Source organism: Chiloscyllium plagiosum, unplaced genomic scaffold (genome assembly GCF_037043375.1).
Source record: "Chiloscyllium plagiosum isolate Xiang-an unplaced genomic scaffold, Cpla_swu_hap1 HiC_scaffold_10, whole genome shotgun sequence".
In the NCBI taxonomy this organism is placed as follows: Eukaryota; Metazoa; Chordata; class Chondrichthyes; order Orectolobiformes; family Hemiscylliidae; genus Chiloscyllium; species Chiloscyllium plagiosum.
Window position 1 is genome coordinate 33,155,929 of NW_028270148.1, and position 20,468 is coordinate 33,176,396.

Below are 20,468 nucleotides of genomic sequence, written 5' to 3' on the forward strand. Positions count from 1 at the left end.
AAGGGTTTAAAACTGATAAGGTGGTGGTATTGGATAAGCCTTTGGTACTTAAAGCTGATAAAGAAACAGAACAAGTGAGATGCATCCAAGGATAGTGAAGGAAGCGAGTGGAAATTGCAGAGACACTGGCAATTATCTTTCAATCTTCTCTATATTCAAGGGTGATGCCATATGATTGGAAGATCACAAACATACTTCTTTGTTGAGAAAAGGTTGGAAAAAAGAAAATCAGCATAGCAATCATAAGCCAGTCAGTTTAACTTTCCTAGTGGGGAAATTTCTGGAAACAATTATTTAGAATAGAATTAATAGACACATGGAAAAATGCAGGTTGATTCAGAACAACCAGCATGGACTGGTAAAATCATGTCTGACTATATAAAATTATAAAAATCCAGCAAATCAGTAACAGAGTTGATGAGTTGAAGGTTATTGACATGAACTTAGTAAAAAATGGTATGTGATACAGTGCCAACAGATTTTAGAGAAAAGTATAGAGATTGACTAAAAGGGACAGTAGCACCATGGATACAAAATTGGCCGAAGGATAGGAAACAGAGTATTGGTTAATGGGTATATTTTTGGTTGGAATGTTTGTAGTAGTTTAGCTACATCACTAGTTGGAGTCTTTTCCTGATTATATATAAACGATCAGGATCCTGGGATGTAAAAGACAATTTAAAATTTTGCTGATGGCAGAAAACTTGGGAGAATTATAAATTAAGAGTAGCACAGTACAGAACTTCAAAAGACATTGACACATTGACAGAGTGGGCATGTAGGTGGCAAATGAAGTTCAATGGGGGGGGGGGGGTGGGGTGGTGGTGAGAAAGTGAGAGGTAATGCACCTTAGTATAAAGAACCTGAAGACACAGTATAAAATTATGGGTATTGCTTTAAAGGGCGGATAGGAGCGCAGGGACCAGGGTGTTAATTTAAAAAGTATTTTTTTTTGCTTCATAAATCGGGCACAAGGAAAAGGAAGAGGGAGGTTATGATAAATTTATTTAGGACACTAGTTAAAACTCAGCTGAAGTATTGCACAGTGTTGGGTGCCACAATACAGAAAAGACACGAATGCATTGGAGTGACCGCAATAGAGGTTTAGCGAATGGTTCCTGGAGAATTCAGAAAGGAGAAATCTAAGACATGTGATAGAAGTTGTCAAAATCATGAGGGGTCTGGACAGGTCAGCTCTGAAGAAGAGTCATCTAGACTCGAAATGTTAGCTTGTTTTCACTCTCTGTCCAAGCATGACCCACAGTGATCGCCACCATTTTTTGTTCGCAGAGGTCTGGACAGAATGGAAATGGAGACACTATTCCTACTCAAACTGATCAAGAACAAGAGGACACTCAGTGCTAAAGAGTTCTGCAAATACGTAGTGAAAAAAAGCTTTTTTTATATACACAGCAGCAAGTTGCTTGGATCCAGATGGAGCCAGATTCAACTGAAGCATTCGAGAAGGCATTGGACTATTATTTAAATAGAAGTGCAGGTTTCAAGGGAAAAGGAAGGAGATTGGGACCAAATTAAAATGCTCAGGGTGCCAGTGCTGACATTATGGTCTAATGGCCTCTTTCTGCACTAACAATTCTGTGACCCTGTGCACCATCCAAGCTACTGACTATGGCCACAGAAAGATGTTTTTAAAAAAAACATTTTAACCTGTTAGTGAATCGGACTCCGTTCTTCTGGATATCTATGGTGTTAAATTTCTTATTGTTACGAAGAGCCTTTTCCTCCTTGCAAGTGACACGGAAATAATAACCCAACTGAGCATTCGACTCCAGTTTCACAGTCTTGCCAGCTTCAAGACCTGCATATAAATCAAGTAGACAATTTGGAAAAAAACTTTTCACAGATACTTAATTACAAAATATTCAATCTTTTTACCTTCCTACACCTATTTGCTCCCACAAACATTTTTCCTCAACAATGCACAGTTTTTAACTCTCACTCACATTACTAATAAATTTTCAAAATAATTGCACATGGGAAGTGGATGCTGCTTGCAAGGCCAGCATTTACCACACACCCTTAACTTCCCAGTGGGCAATTAAGAATTAACCACATTACCATCTAATCTCATCAAGCAGAGTCAGTCAGCATGGTATGAAACGGAAATCATGTCTGAATAATTTATTAGAAACTTTCAAGCAAGTGTCAAGAGTGGATAGAGGGGAACCAGATATGTTATCTTTAAGAGTTCCAGAAGGAGTTCAAGGAGGCACCTCACTAAGGGTCAAGCCATAAAATAAGAGCCCATGATTTTGGAAGTAATACACTGCTGTGGATAGAGAATTGGCTATTATGCAAGAAACTGAATGAGGGGCTCTTTTTCAGGTTAGCAACCTGAAACCGATAGGCATTCCAGAGGAATCAGCACTCAGACCACAAGTGTTTACAAGATATGTTAATGACTTAGAGGAAGGAAGTGAATGTACTGTAGTCAAATTTGCAGACAAAAGTAAGTGGAAAGGCAAATTGCGGGGGAAATACAGTTTAGAGAGAGATGTTAAGTTAATGGAAAGACAGCAAATGGAATATAATGTGGGAAAATGTAAAATTGTTCATTTTGGAAGGGAGAACAAAAACAGCAGTATTATCTAAATGGAGAAAAATGGCAACAAAAGGACTTGGGATACTTGTGGATGGAACAGAGCTAAGTAGAACACAGATGCAACAGGTATTTCAGATGTGTTGGAGTATACGAGTAGGAGCTCTTAATTCAACTGTGCAAGATGAAGGCGAGACCATATCTGGAGTACTGAGAGCAATTTTGATTGTTTTAGTGAAGGGAAGATTTCATTTCACTGGGCACAGTTGAAACACTGTTCACTAGGATGATCCTTGGCATGGATGGATTGTTTTAAGAGCAAAGGTAAAAGAGATTGGGACCCTAGTCACTGAAGCTTAAAAGAACGCAATTTCTTTGAAACATAGAGGCTTGCCAAGGTAAATGCTGAGAGGATGCTTCACCTTATGGGAGAATCCATGACCAGAGGGTGTTGTCTCAGCATATAAGGGCACCAATTTAAGATGAGGAGGAATTTCTTTTATCAAACGGTTGAATGTCCTTCAATCTCCTTGCTCTGGAACCATATTTAAGCTTGGGTTTCTTGATCAGTCAGGGAATCAAGGATTACAGGGAATATGCAGAAAGTAGACATGAGGAATGTCAAATCAGCCATGTTCGTGTTGAATGGTGGAACAGGCTTGAGGGGCTGAACAGCCTACTCCCATCCCTATTTCTTATTGTCTATGGGTCTGGAGTCACATGCAGGGCAGCCCAAGTAAGGCTGACAGATTTCCTTCCCTAAAGGACATTAGTGAATCAGATGCTTTTTTCTGACAAACAACAGTGGTTTTACGGTCCTGTTTCTGGATGCTTTTAATCCCAGATTTTTACTTTTATTCAAATTCCACCATCTGCCATGGCAGGATTCGAAATCTAGATCTCCGAAACCTAGATCTCCAAAACCTTACATGGGTCTCTGAATTAACAGTCTAGTAATAATCACCAGCTAACAGTACAAGTTTATCTCAAATCTATTTCATACCTAGCTCCCTTGCAGCTTGGTTGAGTGTTGACTGCATATCTTTCTCCAAATTATCCATCTTCTCTCTGAGTTCAGTTAGATTTGGGTCAAACGATGGCTTCACTAGGAACTCATGGTTTTCCACCTGTCAAATCAAGTCATTGCTTTAAGGCTGAGATAGCTACATCAACTCTCGATTTTTTGCAAAAAGAAAATCACACAACTGATGGAAGTTCAAACATGGCCTTTCCTTTTTATTCTAAATGGACATGGAAAGGAAATCAAAAATTGAACAGAGAGGGACTGAAGTCATTATTTGTAAAGCAAGGAAAGGGATGTATACATTACATAAAGCTTTCTATAACCTGAAAGCGCCCAGAGTGCTTAATCGTCAACAAAGTTCTTCTGTTGGGAATCAGAAACACATTGACAAATCATTTGACAGCGATTTAGTTTTCTGTATTTTACTGAATCCATCATTAAACAGTCACTTCTCTGCCAGTAAAGGCAGCACCAACCATAAACGTGATAGTGTGATTTTACGAAAGGCGAATTTTAGACTCCTTGGCATGTATTTTTCTCCAGCAACATTTATTTTCTGAGCCATGCCCCCGTTGAAAGTCCTTTTGCATCTGAAAAGCAACTACTCGGCTCTCAACATAACTGTGTCTTGGCCCATAAAAGACCGAGAAAGAATATTTCCCTTATACTACAGCATCACCATTGCAAATGCTGAAATCATCAACCCTGCTCAAAAAATGGATGCACATTCTAAAACAGAGCCCAATAGTCTACCTGGAGCAAGTACTTTCCTAACCAATTTGTTTTTCTCTGTTCAAAATGCTCTTTTGTTTTTAACACAACCTTGGGAATGACCCTCAGATGCTGGGTTAACTCAAAGTAATTCCTAGTCAAATACCAAGTTCAACTTGAGCCCCTTATGATACACTACATACAGCTTCTCTGCTGGTCCAGGTATACAGCCATCGACACTATAACCAAACAAATTAGATTACTATGAATATCCTAAAGTTGTGTTATTACCAGATATAGTGAAAAACTAAAAATCAAGCTCTTCTCACTAATTGATTATTTCTAAGGAATATATATAGTCTCTCAAAATTTCATCCTTTAGGACTTCCAAGAAATTAAATTGGGGGCCAAGTAGACTAATCTGCAAAATGAAATCGAATTACTTATTCATTTGTCAGCAGTAACTAGAACCGGAAATTATCAAGAGGTGATAAATCTAAACTTCTCCCTTTCTTTAGCTCACAAAATCTCTCACTTGGTTGCCAAACCCAATTCAAATTTGAAAGAATCTCAAATGTCTCAATATAATCACTTACTTGGTTCAGGTCTAATGTCGTCTCAATCAATTCCTGAAACTTGCCAAAATCAGAGATAAGGTCAGTCAATGGGGAGATAAACACATCTTTCAATAACATCTTGTGTACACCTGTGAAAATAATTAGCGTTCATCACATTAGACAAGCTTAGTCTATCTCATTTGCAGGTCTGAGGGCAAGATTGTCTCTAAAATTTCCCTAGATGACCTTCCAACCACACCCCTGCTTGCACCAACATGCTTACAATGACAGGCGACTAATGAGTGTGCTGGGCGAGTTACAGCTCAGCCAACTGTCCTCACCACAAGTGAAGTGCTTTGGCTGCTTCTCATCCCATATCAATTTTGGAGCTGATGGGATAAGTTCAGGTATGACAAGTCGCCTTGCTCAGGCAACGACTGGGAAGGTAGAAGAGCCTGCCGCAGAAGCTCCTAATACACATCCAGTTGTCCTCTAATGAGGCTTCGTTATCGACAGCATTTGAAATTAAAGATGCAAGTTTACACTTCATTTTGCTGCAAATCACAATAAAAATGTTTCATGGATGTCAAAAAAAAATAATCCAACACTTTTCAGAAAAATGTGTCAAATGTGAGGGAACTTTGATGTTATTTCTTACCTTCATATCTATCCAACACCTGCACCATATTTGGGAGGTGAATGACAGCCTGATAAATCCGATAGCAGTCCTGTAGAGTTGCTGCCTGACGCTGGAACTTCTTCGCCAGACGGTTAAGGTCAGGAAAGCGCCGAAGCAAATCCTCCTGTAAGTTCTGCCGTAACTCAGTGTCATCCACAAAAGCTTCCACCAGGTTCAATCTTTACAAGGCAACAAGAATTCTTTAAACGTTTACTTTTAACAAAACTCTAAACTGCTGAACAACATTGTGGTCTCAATTTAAAGCTCAAAACGGAGGGAAAAATAGGACACAAAGCTGTAGAATGGAGCACAAATGAGTCTCACCAAAGAGAGATGACAGGCAGAACCACCGTCTAAGTCTGTTCAATTCCTTATTTAAATTTCTTCTGTGCAGAAAATCACAAAGGCCAGATTTCAAATCTGGAAGGGCAGGCAGGATTGGGAAAAGAAAGATTTTTTTTTGGCTCATATCACACAGTTACCTTGCTTCAATTTACATAAAATTAATGTATTTGATTTATTTGGCCACAGCAAAAACAAAGCAACAGCCTGGTATCATGGTGGTTTCAATTTGATTTCTAGCCTAGCAAATCAGAGGGGCCAAAATAGGAGGAAATCAGACAAAGAGGTAAAAATGATCCAAAACATAGTCCTTATTTATCTCTATCTTTGGAGTTTCCCGATCAGAACAGAAGAACCAATGCAAATATACATTATAATGAAGAGGACCACTTTGCATAACTATAAGTGACAACTATAACTTAAATATTAGAAAAAAATTCTACTACTCCAGCAGGTTACATTCACTGATCAGAATTCTTCCGTTCTGCTGTCTTCAAATGTGCAGATACATCAGTCCTGAACAATACTCTGCCATCCTCTGGCCATGTTAGCATATTACAGGCACATTTTCCCTCTTCCCTCCCTTTTAAAAAGGTAATTATCTTTTAACTGTACCTTGTCCTTTACAACGATTACCCTACAATCTGAACACTGGCCTCATTTTCCTAATTTGAACATTCAGACAACTAATCAGAGAATGAAGATATGTACACAATGCACTTAGAGTCAGAGATGTACAGCATGGAAACAGACCCTTCGGTCCAACCTGTCCATGCTGACCAGATGTTCCAACCCAATCTAGTCACACCTGCCAGCACCCGGCACATATCCCTCCAAATCCTCCTTATTCATATACACATCCAAATGCCTCTTAAATGGTACAATTGTACCAGCCTCCACCACTTCCTCTGGCAGCTCATACCATACACGTAGCACCCTCTGCGTGAAAAAGTTGCCCCTTAGGTTTCTTTTCTATCTTTCCCCTCTCACCTAAACCTATGCCCTCTACTTCTGGACTCCCCGACCCCAGGGAAAAGACTTTGTCTATTTATCCTATCCATGCCCCGCGTAATTTTGTAAACCTCTATAAGGTCACCCCTCAGCATCCGACACTCCAGGGAAAACAGCCCCAGCCTCTCCCTGTGCTTCAAATCTCCAACCCTGGCAACATCCTTGTAAATCTTTTCTGACCCCTTTCAAATTTCACAATATCTTTTCGACAGGAAGGAGACCAGAATTGCACGCAATATTCCAACAGTGGCCTAACCAATGTCGTGTACAGCCACAACTTGACCTCCCAACTCCTGTACTCTATACTCTGACCAATAAAGGAAAGCATACCAAACGCCTTCTTCACTATCCTATATACCTGCGACTCCACTTTCAAGGAGCTATGAACCTGCACTCCAAGGCCTCTTTGTTCAGCAACACTCCCTAGAGCCTGACCATTAAGTGTATAAGTACTGCTAAGATTTGCTTTCCTAAAATGTAGCACCTCGCATTTATCTGAATTAAACTCCATCTGCCACTTCTCAGCCCATTGGCCCATCTGGTCAAGATCTTGTTGTAATCTGAGGTAACCCTCTTCGCTGTCCACTACACCTCCAATTTTGGTGTCATCTGCAAACTTACTAACTGTACCTCTTATGCTCACATCCAAATCATTTATGTAAATGACAAAAAGTAGAGGACCCAGCACTGATCCTTGTGGCACTCCACTGGTCACAGGCCTCCAGTCTGAAAATCCCTACACCACCACCCTGTGTCTTCTACCTTTGAGCCAGTTCTGTGTCCAAATGGGTAGTTCTCCCTGTATTCCATGAGATCTAACCTTGCTAATCAGTCTCCCATGGGAAATCTTGTCGAATGCCTTACTGAAGTCCATATAGATCACATTCCTGCTCTTCCCTCATCAATTTTCTTTGTTACTTCTTCAAAAAACTCAGTCAAGTTTGTGAGACATGATTTCCCACGCACAAAGCCATGTTGACGATCCCTAATCAGTCCTTGCCTTTCCAAATACATGTACATCCTGTCCCTCAGGATTCCCTCCAACACTGAGGTCAGCCTCACCAGTCTATAGTTCCCTGGCTTGTCTTTACTGCCCTTCTTAAACAGTGGCACCACGTTTGCCAACCTCCAGTCTTCCGGTACCTCACCTGTGACTATCGATGATACAAATCTCTCAGCAAGAGGCCCAGCAATCACTTCTCTAGCTTCCCACAGAGTTCTTGGGTACACCTGATCAGGTCCTGGGGATTTATCCACGTTTATATGCTTCAAGACATCCAGCACTTCCTCCTCTGTAATCTGGACATTTTTCAAGATGTCACTATCTATTTCCCTACAGTCTATACCTTCCATATCCTTTTCCACAGTAAATACTGATGCAAAATATTCATTTAGTATCTCTCCCATTTCCTGTGGCTCCACACAAAGGCCGCCTTGCTGACCTTTGAGGGGCCCTATTCTCTACCTAGTTGTCCTTTTGTCCTTAATAGATTTGTAAAAACCCTTTGGATTCTCCTTAATTCTGTTTGCTAAAGCTATTTCCCCGTTTTAAACGCACACAGATACTTCTACACACACACACAGGCACTCCTATACGCACATACACACACCCACACACATCCTTACAGACACACACATATCCACACTCTCACATGCACCCCCTCACAGACTTAAAGACACTCTGCATTCACTACACACACAGATACACTTTCTCACACTCACAACCCCCAACCCAAACAGACAGACAGACACACACACAGACAGACAAAGACCCACATGCACACATATATTTCGTGGGGTGAATTTGAACTTGCAGGGTTACATTGTACTTTGCTCAAAAACTGCATGCATTCATATAGAACTCTGAGCTCAAAAACTGCATGATAACTCCGTTATCTCACATTTTAGATTCGAATCTACCTAAACATCATGGCATAGACAGAGAACACAGGGGGCCAACACCTTCAACATATTGTCTAGCTATCACCACTGTTAACAGCTAACCAGAGAATGCAACTTTTTTAATAAAAAAAGGTTTTGTGATTTACACATGAAAGAAGTGAAACTATCACTGTATTCTAACAGATGAAAGGCTTAACAGACAATCGATTTTTCAATGTATAATTTCAGTTACATCACACTGTAAATTTTTGCTATAAATTCTACGTTAGGATTGAGCCCTCCACTATCACCTGATGAAGGAGCATCACTCCGAAAGCTAGTGTACTTCCAACTAAACCTGTTGGACTATAACCTAGTGTTGTGCGATTTTTAACTTTATACCTGACATATGCTTCCTTCTTTTCTTAACCAAACCCTCAATTTCTTTAGTCATCCAGCATTCCCTATACCTACTAGCCTTCCCTTTCACCATTACAGGAATATACTTTCTCTGGATTCTTGTTATCTCATTTCTGAAGACTTCCCATTTTCCAGCCGTCCCTTTACCTGTGAACATCTGCCTCCAATCAGCTTTCGAAAGTTCTTGTTTAATAGCATCAAAATTTGCCTTTCTCCAATTTAGAACTTCAACTTTTAGATCTGGTCTATCCTTTTCTATCCTATTTTAAAACAAATAGAATTATGGTCGCTGGCCCCAAAGTGCTCCCCCACTGACACCTCAGTCACCTGCCCTGCCTTATTTCTCACGAGTAGGTCAAGTTTTGCACCTTCGCTAGTAGGTACATCCACATACTAACCAGAAAATTGTCTTCTACACACTTAAATTCCTCTCCATCTAAACCTTTAACACTATGGTGGTCTCAGTTGATGTTTGGAAAGTTAAAATCCCCTATCATAACTACACTATTATTCTTACAGATAGCCGAGATCTCCTTACAAGTTTGTTTCTCAATTTCCCTCAGACTATTTGGGGATCTATAATACAATCCCAATAAGGTGATCATCCCTTTCTTATTTCTCAGTTCCACCCAAATAACTTCCCTCGATGTATTTCTCTTTCATTTAACTCCCATTTAGAAATCACATTTTTCTGTCATTCTTGCATACAAACGTTTTTTTTCCCCATTCAGGAATGACTGTCAATGACTGGGCCAGCATTCATTATCAATACCTAATTACCCTTGAGGTGGGGGTAGTGAGATGCTTTTTTGAACCGCTGCAGTCCATTTGGTTTAGGTACAGCCATGGTGGGTTGTTAGGAAAGGAGTCCCATTTCGTCCAGGGACAGTGATATATTTTCAAGTCAGGATGGGGAGTGACCAGAAGACCATAAGAAGCAAACACAAGTAGGTTCTTTCCTGCATTTTCCCCATAATCCTTGATTCCCCTCCTGATCAAGAATCTATTTATCTCAGCCTTAAACATACACAAGGGCGCTGCCCCACAGCTTTCTGTGGCAGGGAGTTCTAAAACCTTACCACCCTCTGACAGAAGAAATTCCTCCCCATCTCAGTCTTAAATTGTCACCCTTTTATTCCGAGACCTTGCTCGCTGGTCCCAGACTCTCCCATGAGGAGAAATATCTTTAAAACATTTAGCCCGTCAAGCTCTTTAAGAATCCAATCTGTTTCAATTAGATCTCATTCTTCTAAACTCGAGTGAATACAGCCCAACCTATTTAGCCTTTACTCAAGGCAATCCCTACATACAGGGATTATCCCTGAACTGACTCCAATGAAATGATCATTCCTTAAATAGAGAGACCAAAACTGCTCTCAGTATATCAGATGTAGTCTTACCAACACTTTGTGAAGTTGCACTAAGACTTCCCTACTCTTATTTCAAGGGCATTGAAGTAGAAGTGTCAATATTCCATTAGCTTTACTAATTACCCCTTGCACCTGTCTGCTAGCTTTGTGTTTTATCCACAACAACACCCAAGATTCTTTGTTCTGCACCTTTTTTTTCCCCATTTAAATACTGTTCTTTGGCTCTCTCTTCCCAAATGAACTTATAATTTGCCCACATTATACCTCATTTGCCAACTTCTTCATCCACTTACTTAACCTATCAATATCTCTCAGTAAACTGTTTGCATCCCTCTTACAACTTCCACCTATAATTGTGCCAGCTGTCAAATTAGCTACAGTACACTTGCTTCCTTCCTTCAAGTCATTAACATACATCGTAAACCATGTGGTACCAACACTGTCCCATGTGGAACCCCACTAGATACAGGTTGCCAACCTAAAAAAGAAGCATTAACCCCCCCCAGCTGTTTTTTTCCTGCCCATGATACGCCCACATAAAATAGATATCAGGGTTTCTTGCAACTGGACTTTATGAGAAACCAAATCTTAAAATGTGATTGCAAGAGACTTCAGGCTATTAAATCCCTTTGCTTCCTACTGAGAATGCTCAGAAATCACTGCAACAATTATACCAATGCTTCTCCACCATGTTTCCTGTAAAGAAATTTCAACGGCCAAGCAAAGAACTGTTCTCTGACCTTTTGCTCAACAGCTTTGCTTTTCTGGATAAAATGGAGTGTATTCCAAACCAGGTGGACAACAATCCCTCTCCTTTAAGAAGCTGTTGGAATTTAAACAACGCCATAAAACAATTTAAACTGCGGCCAGCAGAGAGCAGCAGTGCCTTTATTTTTCAAACTTTACAACCCTCCATTTTGAAAAGTATCTCGTCTTCAACTAAGAACAATGAACTGCATCTCTATAACAAATTTACCTTCACTGTAGAAAAATGGCTCAAGATATTTTATACAATCTTGTGGAAAAATGGATGCCATTTAAAAAAAAAGAGTTGCCTGGTATAATGTGTAAAATCGATAATCCAGAGATACACATTAAATGATTAAGGAGGCATTAACTTTCATACAGTTTTGAAGGCAGCAGCTTTATTGAATAATTAAGTCAGGGCACTCCTGAGTGGGAATTGTATTTAGTGAATAACTGGGAAGAGGTTGGCAGTGTTCACATTGTCTAGTTAAGCATTATTTTCATTGGATTGCAACTAGCTTTAAAAGTATTGTTCCTGCATATAATTTTAAAAGTTGCTTGTATCCTTATCATAAAAGTTGAAGAAGAGCCTATAAACATTTCAGTCACTAGTGAACCTTTGTCTTTTGAGATTATATTTTAAGCCAAACCAATTATATATCATAAGGGCTCTTATGGCACAGTATCCAACTCTCAGCTAGACATCTGAGCTCGTCCTACCTGTTCTAGAGATGTGACATAACATATGCAAACAGACCAAGGATACAGTAGTCAAGGTTGTGGTGGTGTAGTGGTAATATCACCAAACTAGTGATCCCGTACCTAAAGGCTAATGTTCCACCATGCAAGAAATGAAACTTGCATTCAAGAGGGCTCTTATTATATTGTCCTACTTAACACAAGGCATAAGCTTGGTCCTCACACAGATTATTCCAAAAATGGATACACGCAGCAAAATAATATAATGGCGAAAAGGTCATAAAAGTAGTCATTGTTTGTGCTTATATCATCTAATATTAAGAGAGAATGCAGGGGAGCAAACAAATTAAATCATATTGCATGCAGCATCTGCGTCATTATGTTACGAGCTGACTCTGAGAGAAACCATTTACAAGATATCTCTTGTCACGTTACGTTTCTTTAATCATCTTCAAGAAAATAATGACAAATTATTTATTTATAAGTGATGAATAATTTATTATTACACCTATCTTGAAGATGCAGTGGAAAATGTTTTGTCATCACAATCTAGTGCCATTTTGAGGTATAAAAAGGATAAAAAGAAATTGCTTAAAAAAGCGAAATCATCATCTTCAAGTTGGGGTCTCAAACACAGATACAAGGCTTCTGCAAGGTCTTTACGAGGTGTTCTGGTCCTCAAGGAAACCTGCTCTATGAACAGCATCAATGACGCTGCAGCTCTGGCTCTGCTGCCAACCCACCTCACCAACACGCCAAACAGTCCAGCAACCTACAAGATTGACAAATAGCCTCTTTATTGCAAGATGCTGCCCAAAACCTGGCCTCTCAGACTTCTGATAAGGACCTCCCTCCAGTGAAAAAGTGAAAACCCTCATTCAACAAGTAACATCAAAAACCAATATGCTTTTCAAAACGCTAACAAGTATCTCTGAACCTCAGTAAGAAATGAGAGATACTTAATCTTGGGGTCCAATTTTGAAGGTTCACCTGGCCTCACATCCTCCTACCGCCCCCAAACAAATAAGATGCAAACAACTTCGCGAAACGTAAAAACCATTTGCAAAAGGAAAGTTTCACAAAATTTGAATATGTTCTCTTGAACCTATACTAGTAAAATACAGCTAAATGAGAGTGTTCCAACACATGCAGGCCCTTACAATGACAAGGAGAAAGTAAGGACTGCAGATGCTGGAGAACAGAGTCAAAATATGTGAGCTGGAAAAACACAGCAGGTCAGGCAGAATCCAAGGAGCAGCACCCTAATGTTTCAGGCATAAGCCCTTTATCAGGAATTTTTTTTTTGGAGGGAGGGCTGAGAGATAAATAGGACAGGGGTGGGGCTGGGGGTATTGGTTATGAGGAAGGAGAAATAGTTACTGTTGCAGGTGGGGACCATGATGTTTCAGAGGACATATCCGGGACACACAATACAAACAACCCCACCACCTGTGGCCAACCACCTCAACTCCCCCTCTCACTCCACTTAGGACATGAAAGTCCTGGGCCTCCGCCACTGCCAAATCCTAGCCACTCAACGCTTAGAGGAAGAACACCTCACTTCCACCTGGGGACCCTCCAACCACACAGCATCAATGTTGATTTCACCAGTTTCCTCAACACCTCTCCCCCCACCTTATCCCAGATCCAACCCTCTAATTCGGCACCGCCCTCTAGAACGTCTCCCACCTGTCCATCTTCATTCCCACCTGTCCACTCCACCCTATCACCATCACCCCCCACCCGCATCCACCTACAAGCTACCCCCCACCATTTATCTCTCAGCTCTCTTGGGCCCTCAACCCCAACATTCCTGATGAAGGGCTTATGCCCGAAACGTCGACTGTCCTGTTCCTCAGATGCTGCCTGACCTGCTGTGTTTTCCCAGTGTCACACTTTCTGACTTACAATTGCAAATCAAAAACAGGTCTGGATGGAATGAGTTTCAAAATTCAAGTTTACAGAAAACCAGAAAATAAACAACATCCTTAGTAAAAAGATACTAAGTCCTTTCCTCATGAAACCTTTGGGTAAGTACGGCACCATGAAACATAAAACCTGGGGAAAGATTGAAGTGATAGTGATTACGGCGTGGGGAGGATGCAGGTGGGAGAGAAGGCATGCCAGGAGGCCAACACAAAATGGCTGCCTATTGATCAGTAATGGCAAAAACACAAATGGAATACAATTTGCAATGAGGTGTGCCAAAATTCGCATTGCATCTACATGGCCAGTTGCTGAAATTATGAATTAACAGCAGCCCTGAAGGGCATGTCAGCTCAAAAATAGTTACTGTTTAACCATGTTAACCATGGAATATGAGAAAAGCTTCCACATCTAAAGATCTCATTTGTCTGAACCACTAAGTAAAATCCAGATCTTGTGATTATTTCCGATTCTACTTAAAGGTAGGATGATTCCTGGCCTTTCTGCATAGGGGTGGAGGAACTTAACTTGGCATTGACCAGAAGTTATCAGTATGAATCAGAATGGCACAAGAGGGTATGAAAATTAGCTTCTGCCTATAAGGCTAAGTGAGGGTAAAATTGACAATAAAAGAAGCAATAAATGTCTATAAGACATCTCATGGCCTTTCGAAAGATATGATGGACAGAAAGATAAACCATGCTTGCTAAAATACAAGAATTAACAGGTTCAAGATAAGATGGTAAAATGAAGGTCAGGTATTTAGTTCACTAAATAGAGTATTTGTAGTTCTGACCACTCAGGGTTGCATCGAGGTAGAACTTTTTGAAGCTGTGCAATCGAGTGAAGTACTAGTAGTTACACGCACATCATTAACAGTGATGATGAGAAAAGCAGGAACTAAGTTGTGATAATGAGTCAAACATTGCCGGTTTGAACTGTGTCTACTTGGTTTGAAGCATGTTTACTTCAATCCCAGGAGCTTCCGGAATAAGGTGGGTGAACTTGCAGCATGAGTTAGTACCTGTGACCTGTGTTGTGGCCATTTCTAAGGATGTTGTTTATTTTTTGGTTTTCTGTAAACTTGAATTTTGAGATTCATTGTGGGTAGAGAGCAGGGAAAGGAATGGTTATTCCAGGTTTCGGGATTTAGATATTTCAGTAAGTACAGAGAAAATGGTAAACCAGGGATTGGTATAGCACTGTTGGTCAAGGACTGTATTACAGTTGAGGACTCATCCACGGAGGTAACATGGGCTGAGATTAGGAACAGGAAAGGAGAGGTTTCTGTGGGCCTCCAAGAGATCAGAGAATCAGATAGCAAAGATAATCCTCGAAAGGAGCGAGAGTGCAGAGTAGTTGTCATGGGGGAATTGAACTTTCCAAATATTGATTGGGAATACTATAGATGGGTCGTTTTTTGTCTAACATGTGCAGGAGTGTTTCCTGACACAATATGTAGACAGGCCAACAAGGGGAGAGCCCACATTAGATTTGATGCTGGGTAACGAACCCGGCCAGGTGTTAGATTTGGAGTTAGGTGAGCACTTTGGTGATCGTGACCACAATTCGGTTAAGTTTACTTTAGATCAGATTACTTTACAGTGTGGAAACAGGCCCTTCGGCCCAACAAGTTCATACCGACCCGCCGAAGCGCAAACCACCCATACCCCTACATTTACCCCTTACCCAACACTACGGACAATTTAGCATGGCCAATTCACCTGACCTGCACATCTTTGGACTGTGGGAGGAAACCGGAGCACCCGTAGGAAACCCACGCAGACACTGGGAGAATGGGCAAACTCCACACAGTCAGTCGCCTGAGGCGGGAATTGAACCCGGGTCTATGGAATGGAAAGGAATAGGTATAGGTATATAGAGCAAGGCAAGAGTTATAGCTGGGGGAAGGATGCAATTAGGCAAGATTTAGGATGCATAGGATGGGGAAGGAAACTGCAGGGGATGGGCACAATTGAAATGTGGAGCTTATTCAAGGATCTACTGTGGATCCTTGATAAGGATGTACTGGTTAGGCAGGGAGGGGGTTGTTGAGCGCGGGAGCTGTGGTTTACTAAGGAAGTTGAATATCTTGTCAAGAGGAAAAAGGTGGCTTATGTTAGGATGAGACGTGATGGCTCACTTAAGGTGCTTGAGAGTTACAAGTTAGCCAGAAAAGACCTAGAGAGAGAGCTAAGAAGAGCCAGGAGGGGACATGAGAATTTGTTAGCGGATAAGATAAAGGAAAACCCTAAGGCTTTCTATAGGTATATCAGGAATAAAATAATGACTAGAGCAAGATTAGGGCCAATCAAACATAGCAGTGGGAAGTTGTGCGTGGGGTCAGAGGAGATGGGCAATGTGCTAAATGAATACTTTTCGTCAGTATCCACACTTGAAAAGGACAATGTGGTCAAGGAGAATACGAGTTACAGGCTACTAGACTAGATGGGATTAAAGAGGTTGTGTCTGCAATTCTGAAAAGTATAAAAATAGATAAGTCCCCCGGGCCGGATGAGATTTATCCTAGAATTCTCGGCAAAGCCAGACAGGAGATTGCCGAGCCTTTGGCTTTGATCTTTAGGAGAAAGTGAGGACTGCAGATGCTGGAGATCAGAGCTGAAGAATCGACATTTCCTGAAGAAGGGCTTATGCCCGAAACGTCGATTCTCCTGCTCCTTTGATGCTGCCTGACCTGCTGCGCTTTTCCAGCAACACATTTTTCAGCTTTGATCTTTATGTCATCATTGTCTATAGGCATAGTGCCAGAAGACTGTAGGATAACAAATGTTGTTCCCTTGTTCAAGAAGGGCAGTAGAGACAACCCTGGAAATTATAGACCAGTGAGTGTTACTTTGGTTGTGGGTAAAGTGTGGGAAAGGGTTACAAGAGACAGGATTTATAATCATCTAGAGAGGAATAAATTGGTTAAGGATTGTCAACACAGTTTTGTGAAGGGTAAGTCGTGCCTCACAAACCTTAGTGAGTTCTTTCAGAAGGTGACCAAACAGGTGGATGAGGGTAAAGCAGCTGATGTGGTGTACATGGATTTCAGCAAGGCGTCTGATAAGGTTCCCCACAGTAGGCTATTGCACAAATCACGGAGGCAGGAGATTGAAGGTGATTTAGCATTTTGGATCAGAAATTGGCTAAGCTGAAAGATGACAGAGGGTGGTCGTTGATAGGAAATATTCATCCTGTAGTTCAGTAACTAGTGGGATACCGCAAGGATCTGTTTTGGGTCTACTGTTGTTTGCCACTTTTATAAATGACCTGGATGAGGACATAGAAGGATGGGTCAGTAAATTTGCAGATGACACTAAGGTTAGCAGAATTGTGGACAGTGACAAAGGATGTTGCAGGTTACAGAGAGACATAGATAAGCTGCAGAGCTGGGCTGAGAGGTGGCAAATGGAGTTTAATACAGAAAAGAGTGAGGTGATTCACTTTGGAAGGAACAACAGGAATACAGAGTACTGGGCTAACGGTAAGATTCTTGGTAGTGCAGATCACCAGAGAGATTTCACTGTCCAAGTACATAGATCCTTGAAAGTGGCCACCCAGGTTGATAGGGTTGTTAAGAAGGCATACGGTGTGTGTTAGCTTTTCTCAGTAGAGGGACTGAGTTTCAGGACCAAGAGACCATGCTGCAGCTGTATAAAACTCTGGTCGGCCGCATTTGGAGTATTGCATACAGTTCTGGTCACCGCCTTACAGGAAGAATGTTGAAGTTTTCGAAAGGGTTCAGAGGAAATTTACTAGGATGTTGCCTGGTATGGACTGCATGTCTTACGAGGAAAGGCTGAGAGACTTGAGGCTGTTTTCGTTAGAGAGGATGTTGAGAGGTGACTTAATTGAGACATAAGATAATCAGAGGGTTAGATAGTGAAGCCGTTTTCCTCGGATGGTGATGGCTAGCACAAGGGGACATAGCTTTAAATTAAGGGGTGACAGATACAGGACAGACATCAGAGGTAGTTTCTTTACTCAGTAGTAGAGTTGCCAACTTTAAGGGCATTTAAATGGTCATTGGATGGGCATATGGACGAGAATGGAATAGTGTAGGTTAGGCGGGCTTCAGATTGATTTCACAGGTCAGCACAATCGAAGACCGAAGGGCTTATACTGCATTGTAATGTTCTATGTTCTATCACATGAAGCACACCTATTTGCTTTAAGTATTTCATCTTCCATTCTCCAACTTCACCTGATTTGAAACCCCTTCATTTTAAAGTTCTCACCCTCACGGTCAAATTTCCTCATGACATTGACTTCCCTACCTCCAACATCGTTCAGTCATGTTCTTCAGATCTCTGCATTTCTCCATTTTTGACCTCCGCTACATGTCTTCATTCGTTTTCCCCAACAGTTGCAGCCAAGCTTTCAGCTATTTAGGTCTCATACTCTTGAAATTTTCTATTCAACCTCTGGTCTCCTTTAAGATGTTACATGATCAAGCTTTCAGACACATTCTGAAGACCACTTCTTTTGCTCAGTTTTTGTCCGATTGTGCTTCTGTAAAGCATGGGATACTTCAGTAACATGAAAATGCTAAGCCAACCTAAGTGGGTGTTGCTGTAAAAAAAAGTCAGGCTCAGTGCTAACAAACAGCCAAACTCAATTTCCTTACTACAGCCAATGTAAGGCCACAATTTTAAAAGGAAGTGGCCAAATCTTTGCAGTTACTGGTTTTCATATACAGAAGTCAAAAATAGATCTTGGCTGCAATGGTTAGGCTCCTTCAGAGTTAGGTTGTTTCCAAAATATCATCACTGTTAGATCCCAGTGTTTAGAAGAACCCAACAGAGTACTTGGATAAGACTGCAAAGGAAAATTTAAGAACTATTTGCTCACCAACTAATTGTTATCCCACTACAAACCCACCGAAACTGCCCAACCCTTCACTCGAATTGCAGCACCTGAAACCTGTCTGAACTGGTGTGAATGGGAGTGCCTATTTAAGTTAGACTCATACAGCCCTAACGCAATGTGCCTTCTATATAATGATTACAAGAACCTTCTTGGTGCTGATTAATTAACTCAGAAATGCTTTCCAGTCAAAATAGAGATAAAAGTTGATACTAATCATACTAACAATCACATAGAACCTCTCCACCATGAGAAACAAAACTGTCAGAGCTTCTCCAAATCTTCACATGACTGCTTATTTGTTTCCTTCTGAAGTGTTTTAAAAGAATTATTTTAACTTCCTCTTTGGAAAAACAACAACAATACATGGAGAAAACAGGAACAGACACACAAATAGCAAGAGCAGATCAGTATGTCTTCCAAATAGGAAACTGGACCAGTTGCTGGAAAACAGAATCAGAAAAAAAACAATCCCTGATCTGTGCTAAATTAATAATCCTCCACGTTAGGCAATAGTTGCACCCTTTCAAGTGGTCTAAGCAATCTGAGAAGGTGGGGGGAGACAGGCAGAATTAGATAAGTTCTTACTTACAAGTCTGTAATTTATTTTTACAGATAAACCACTCATGCAGTAGATGCACGCCAAACCATCGATTAAAGTTCAGGGTGTAAATGGGACTGGATTAATCTGGGTATCGTCGACTGAATCTCTCAATACTCTGCCATCTCTAATGTCAGGGTAGGTGGTGTTACATGTCAGTGTTAGAATTAAGCTCCAGATTTCACAAAGCAGGTGACACTCATGAAATCTGTATTGCAAGTGGGTTCTATCTGCCAAAATAATTCAGCTGAGAGCATTAGTGCAAGCATTTAAAGATCCTTTGCTCAATCCTGGTTTCAATAGAATAAGCAAAACATTTCTATTTGTGTTTCATTTAGAAGCTCTGCATGAGTATAATGATTAGCACCCTTGCTTGAAATGCAGAAGACCAGGTTCAACTCGAAGGGGCTCTTGTGATGCATTGGTAGCTTACCACCTCTGAGCCAGGAGGCCTGGGTTCAGGTCCCATTTACTCCCGGTATGTAATATCACCTCTAAATTGGTTGCCAGAAAATATCCAGGTTCGCAGGGGATGGAATGTCTTATTTCTCCCTTCAACTAAATTTTAATTTATTCCCCTCCTTGCCCATCCCTTTGTTATGCCTGATGTACAGTGTTTGTACTTCAATAATTTAGAGACACGGGGTGGTTTGTTGGCAGCCTAATAAAAACAGCCAGCCTCCGATTAGTTAATTTGGTAGTTCGGTTTATTAAGAATCATTGAATGATTCAGCGTGGAGACATACCATTTGGTCCAATTCATCCAGGCTGACCAGATATCCAAAATTAATCTAATCCCATTTGCCAGCATTGGACCCATATCCCTTGAAACCTTTCCAGATGCCTTTTAAATAATGTAATTGAACCAGCCTCCACCACTTCCACTGGCAGCTCATTCTATCTTCAACGAAACAAGGTCCTTGAAGGTGCAAGGTCTCTTGGTTCAACAACACTCCCCAAGAACCTACCATTAAGTATTTTTCAACAAGTTCGGTTCCTCATCCATTTCCTTATGTCCTTGGACAAGAAACAGTGTCCATTGGCACACTGAGCTTTTCATGACAGGTGAGC

At 40.9% G+C, this 20,468-nt stretch overlaps 1 protein-coding gene across 1 annotated transcript in view; it reads right to left on the reverse strand.

Moving 5' to 3' along the window:
* Window positions 1–20,468, reverse strand: part of msh2 (mutS homolog 2 (E. coli)) — a 97,496-nt gene that overhangs the window by 54,834 nt on the left and 22,194 nt on the right. Inside the window, exons 7-10 of the mRNA XM_087991259.1 lie at window positions 5,511–5,710; window positions 4,892–5,001; window positions 3,564–3,687; window positions 1,669–1,819 (exon numbers count right to left, since the gene is read on the reverse strand). Of these exons, the coding sequence (XP_087847385.1) occupies window positions 1,669–1,819; window positions 3,564–3,687; window positions 4,892–5,001; window positions 5,511–5,710 (585 nt within the window). The remainder of the gene's footprint in view (window positions 1–1,668; window positions 1,820–3,563; window positions 3,688–4,891; window positions 5,002–5,510; window positions 5,711–20,468) is intronic.